The sequence below is a fragment of the Ixodes scapularis genome, unplaced genomic scaffold (genome assembly GCF_016920785.2).
Source record: "Ixodes scapularis isolate PalLabHiFi unplaced genomic scaffold, ASM1692078v2 PGA_scaffold10__122_contigs__length_95168666, whole genome shotgun sequence".
NCBI lineage: Eukaryota > Metazoa > Arthropoda > Arachnida > Ixodida > Ixodidae > Ixodes > Ixodes scapularis.
In genome coordinates this window covers 91,668,393-91,673,368 of record NW_024609836.1, presented here as the reverse complement: position 1 = coordinate 91,673,368, position 4,976 = coordinate 91,668,393, and the positions used below count along the sequence as shown (strand labels likewise).

The 4,976-nt window shown below is 45.7% G+C and overlaps 1 protein-coding gene across 1 annotated transcript; it reads right to left on the bottom strand.

The window, feature by feature from the left end:
* Window positions 1-1,865: 1,865 nt before the first annotated feature.
* On the bottom strand, window positions 1,866-2,528 carry LOC8027647 (protein Mpv17). Its single transcript, XM_002409027.4, has one exon. It carries the CDS (start codon window positions 2,526-2,528, stop codon window positions 1,866-1,868), a length of 663 nt encoding a protein of 220 aa, XP_002409071.4.
* Window positions 2,529-4,976: the final 2,448 nt, after the last annotated feature.

The following is a 4,976-nucleotide window of genomic DNA, read 5'->3' as shown; positions in this document are numbered from 1 at the left end:
CACCCCAAGCAATATTGACCTGACCCATGCCAAGAAGTCCAGCAAAATCTCCTTCAAATGCATCGCCGAAAGGGTCTTTTGTATTCTTGGAGACAATATAGACCATAGTATTGGAGACCATATAGACCATAGTTGGCGGGTACAGTTCAATCCTGACAGAGTATTTGTGCTAGCCGAGGTTTTTAATTGAACATGACCTAACTATCCGGAACATAATTTGCTGCTGGAAGTTTGTTTTCTTTCCGCCTGAAAACAGCCGGTCGAGAATTGGCCGGTTTTAGTAGCGCTCACTCTCTTTTCCATGGTCACGTGGCGTTCAAACTATGTGTAGCAGATATATTCAAAGTCGTGGGTCATCTAAGACACACATTCATTATTAAAAATATGAAATAACATGAAGCCCATTTTCGTGAGGTCCAAAAAAAAACTGCAAATACGTTAATAAAAAAAAAATGTTGCACAGCCCAAAGGAAGTACATGTTCTACTGTCGAGAACACTTATAACGAGGTCGGTTATAACGAAAGAGCGGCTACAGCGAAGCCATGACGATTTCCCATTCCCTTTTGCACTTCGTTATAACCGAAGTCGGTTAGAACGAAGTGGCGGATATAGCAAAGTGATTTCCGATTCCCGTTGACTTCGTTTTAACCGGCCTCGACACTACGTCGTTTTCATATGGCGACGTTTCGCGGGCTGGACGACGCGATGGAGGCGAACGACGGGCAACGTTGCGACGGACGTGGGGTCGCTACTTCGGAACTGTTGTTCGTGGTAACGGCCAATCGATCTTCAAGCCCAGAGCATCGAGCGGAAGGGATATTTAAACTTTTTGACAAGGGGGCAGCCATCTTGAATGTCGTCACTTCCGGTATGCGTTAACGTTATTAGATTTGCTCAGTTATGGAACTGCTCATAGACGCTGAATGCACGAGCAGTAGCCCGCCTCACTCACCACGACTCGCCTCCAGTCGTTCGACGCTATGGCAACCGCAGTGTATTCTATGGAATGCATACGTTTCGAAGCGCAGCGTCTAGATGGCGCTCCAGGTCTGCTCTATGGAACACACACTTATGACACGAAAACCTAGGTGGCGCTTCAAACGACGGGAGGCGGACTGAAGTGACTGAGGGGGGTACCCCCTTCCTCGGGAGTTCCACGACTGAGGAACTCTAGTAAATTTTGTATGCGTTAAAACAACGTTTTGATATCTCCACGCTGTTGGAAGGTGTTCACGAAAAACGGGACTGTCACACATTCATGTTTGCCTCACCCATATGTTCTCGCAAATTCCAGTTTGAAATGTTTTATTATTTTTTCGTCCCGCATACCAGACACAGAACCCACGTGACTGAGAACGAAAGGAAACTAGAAACGTCTATACACGTTTGCAAGTCCGGTTTCAGGGCGCTGCCATCTTGCTCGCTGGGGTGCGCTTGGACGCGTCCTAATCCGATTATGAAGCCTTGCTAAGGTGTCATAGTCAAATTATGGCCGCGCCCAAGCGCACCCCACTGGGCAAGATGGCGGCGCCATGAGACCGGACTAGCAAACGTGTATAAGTTCGAAACAATCGCACGACAAACGGTGCACGCAAGTTTGTCGTCGTCGTCGTCTGCTTCAAATGCCGAAAAAGAAAGAAAAAAAAAAGAAAAAAAAATCGAGGTCAGATGTAGTCTTGTGACTTCCGGCCAAGAGCCTGCTCGTGTTTCGGTTTCAATTTCGAGGAGATGTTTTTTTTTTTTTTTTTTTTTTCATTATTAAAAATATACGTGACTGCAGCAAAATATTGTTTGGGCTCCGTATCTGGTATGCGGGACAACGCCATATTGAATCGCCTGAAAAAATTGTGTGTTAGTGTTTTATTCAAGTAACTCGGATTTTCAGTTCACTTTTTTCTTTTGTGGTAACAGGTTTGCCCTCAGAACACGGCTGCTCAAGGCCAGTGTTGTAACGGCTGTTAGCCCTCCAGGACACGAAGGAACCCCAGAGAAGCCCCATAAAGTCGGCGAAAAGAAGGCGGTAGTTCAGAGGCACGAACCGAAAGTTGACGACCTGCGTCGCCGGCCAGAAGACCAAGTTGACCGCCAGAGTCCCGAGGTACTTGGCCCGAATGGTACCACCAATGGCTCCCCAGCTCCTCCACTCGAGGACGCCGAAAACCACGAAGACGCCAAGCAGAAAGATGGGCGCGAAGACCAGTTCCGTCAGCACCACGTTCAGAGCCACACCGGACACATCCGTGCTCGGAGACATCCAGTCGAGTGCTTGGTACCACATCCTCAAGACCGGACCGCAGTAGGCGGCCCCAACGGTAAACGCCACGGCGGCTCTTTTTAGGTTCAGGGGTCGCCGGCGTTCGATGAGCGTCTGGGTGAGGACATCGCCGACTAGGAGCATCAGTGCGTTGCTCAAGACCTGCGCGATGGCAGGATGGGTGTCCATCGCGTGGTCGTACGCCGCAAGAATCGCCGGCATCTTCTGGGGCGGGCTGAAATCCGGTAACTCGTTGGCTGCGTAACGCTCCATGCGACGAGTTCAGCCAGGTTTGCTGTGGCCTGTCCCTGTGGTGCAGAGAGGTAAAAGGACACAGCTGGAGCTTGCTACAGCTGCGCGACAGAAGTAGGGCATGGCGCATCAAGTCAAAGCCTCGCTGCGCATACATCATACAAAAGACACGCGTTGTTCAATGCAGACACGTATATATGCGAACCAGAGTGTCGAGCCAAAAGTTTTACCGGTTCGTTTTGGGTTCGGGTTTACGGCTTTCGATTCAGTTCCGGTTTAATTCCGGTTCAGCTCAGGAAAGCAAAAAGAACGGTTCAGACCGGTTCGAACCGGTTTGAATAGACTCGAACTGGTTTGAATCGCTAAATATTTAACATATTCCTAACATTTTTTTTCGCAATACACCTTTTTTACGTAGGCGCCGCCATCTTCAATTCTGGAACTTCCGGTATATGCGTGAAAACATTGCTTTCTTCTCGCCTTGACAGTAGAACCTGTTAATATTTTAACTGCAACCGTCAGTCGTTCTTGTTATGACCCTTCTATACTTTTTTACTCGTTCTGGGTTGTAATCTCTTGCTTTGTGTTCGGAACGCATACCGGATAGGGGGACAACTTGGCTGGGTGCGAGGCTAAACAAAAAAGGTGTATAGACATTACTTCAGGCGTTAAGTCAATTTTTTAATAGTTCGTAGACTGCTCTTCTATTTTTTATTTAAAAAAGAAACACAGAAGAAATTTCCTTGTCCTACAGACACGCATCAATCCAAAAACTAGGTTTCAATAAAACTTTCGTTTGTACGCCACTGAATTTTAAATTGTTTTCCCAGGTCGCGTGTTTTACTGAATCGAAGAACTGTTACAAAGCGAGGTTAGTCACCTGAAATACCAGTAATTGCTGCGGCTTAGTGTCACATTCTTAAGAGTTAAATTCTGGCTGTGCACTTAGCAAGTAATTTATTATGGTAGATAAAATTATGGAATGCGCACTGCGCCGGCCTATATATCTCACAAAAGGGGGAATGATGGCCGAGTGTTTTACCGCACACCAGCTCGTAGCACGTGGAGCGAAAGCTTGCGCTGCAGAACCCAGGGATACTGGACTGAATGTAAGACGTTTAGCATGCTTGCAGGGTTATTGCCATCTTGACTGATAAGTTTCGAATACTGCACTTCACCAGGAAACAACCCTTTCTATGAATGAATGGCTTTTTCGTAACCTCATCGCATAATGCCTTTTGGCCAGGGTCACCTTTTCTTGCTGAAAAAAAGCAAATTTATTTGTAAGAAATGCGCGTTGCAGAAAGTACGCAATTAGCACCAAGGTAACTAAAATGGCCACCGATATAATGTCAATGAAAACCCTGTATTCGAGATAAACAAATCATTATTGCTTGGTGTGTCGTTGCGAAGAACGGCGCAAGCGTGTGGCACCATAAAAACGCGATTTCTGAAGCGATTGTTTGTGCAAACAAAGTAGTTTTCGGGGCCACACTCTCTGGTATTTGTTGGGCAGCATGTTCGCCCATAAAACTCATATAGATTTTTTTTTTATTTTCACCGCAAAAATAAACTGCACATCACCTAAGGCTTATTTTCTACCAAAATATAGCACTACCGGCCCAAAACAAATGCCAAATTTTCAAAATTCCCCGTTATCTCTTAAAAAAAAAGTTAGTGTATTTTGAAACATTTTAATCAGAATATGGGGCCAGTTCTTGGTAACTGCCGCCATCCAGCTTCATAGACTCGACGGCTTCGTCGGCCTTCATTTTCCCACTGAAAATTGCAGAAAATATCTTATAACTTTTGAACAAGGTAATGGTTAGTTATGAAAATATGGCACATAGTTCGAAACGCTAGCTCTACATTTGTGTACAAAATGAGGTTTCAAAGATGCATAGTTCATTTCTGCGTTAAAACAAATCTTTATTTTTTATTTTATTTAATTCTTGTTGGGGGAGGGGGAACGCGGTATCCTATAGATATGGCGCCAAATAACATTTACAACACAGTATGTTTCTAAAACTATCCTTCCCTCTCTTTTTCTGTCCTTCTTTGTTAATTGGGTGATACCTTTATATTGTGATTTCCGCACCCGAAGAGTGGGAAGACTGGGAGGTCGTCGAAGGTGGCAGAAAGAACTTAAGAACGAACCTCCTGCGAAACTGAGAGCGCCTGCCAACATGTCGCTAGTGGGCTTAGCTTCTGATCTTAAAACCCCTTAGCCAGACGTCTGCTGTCCGTCTGAGGACACCGGGATCTTTCTTTTCATATATCCCCCCCCCCCCCCCCCCCCCCCTGATTGTACAGACTTGTAGTTCTATACAATGTCCGGTCCGGTTAATAAGTTACATTTAGTTCCTTTCAGAAATAAAACATACACATTTAGAAGCCTCGGTGCTACCTATGTGTTAAATGGTTAAATGGGCCGTGCAGCGGTTTCTGTACTTTAAAGGGGCACTGACA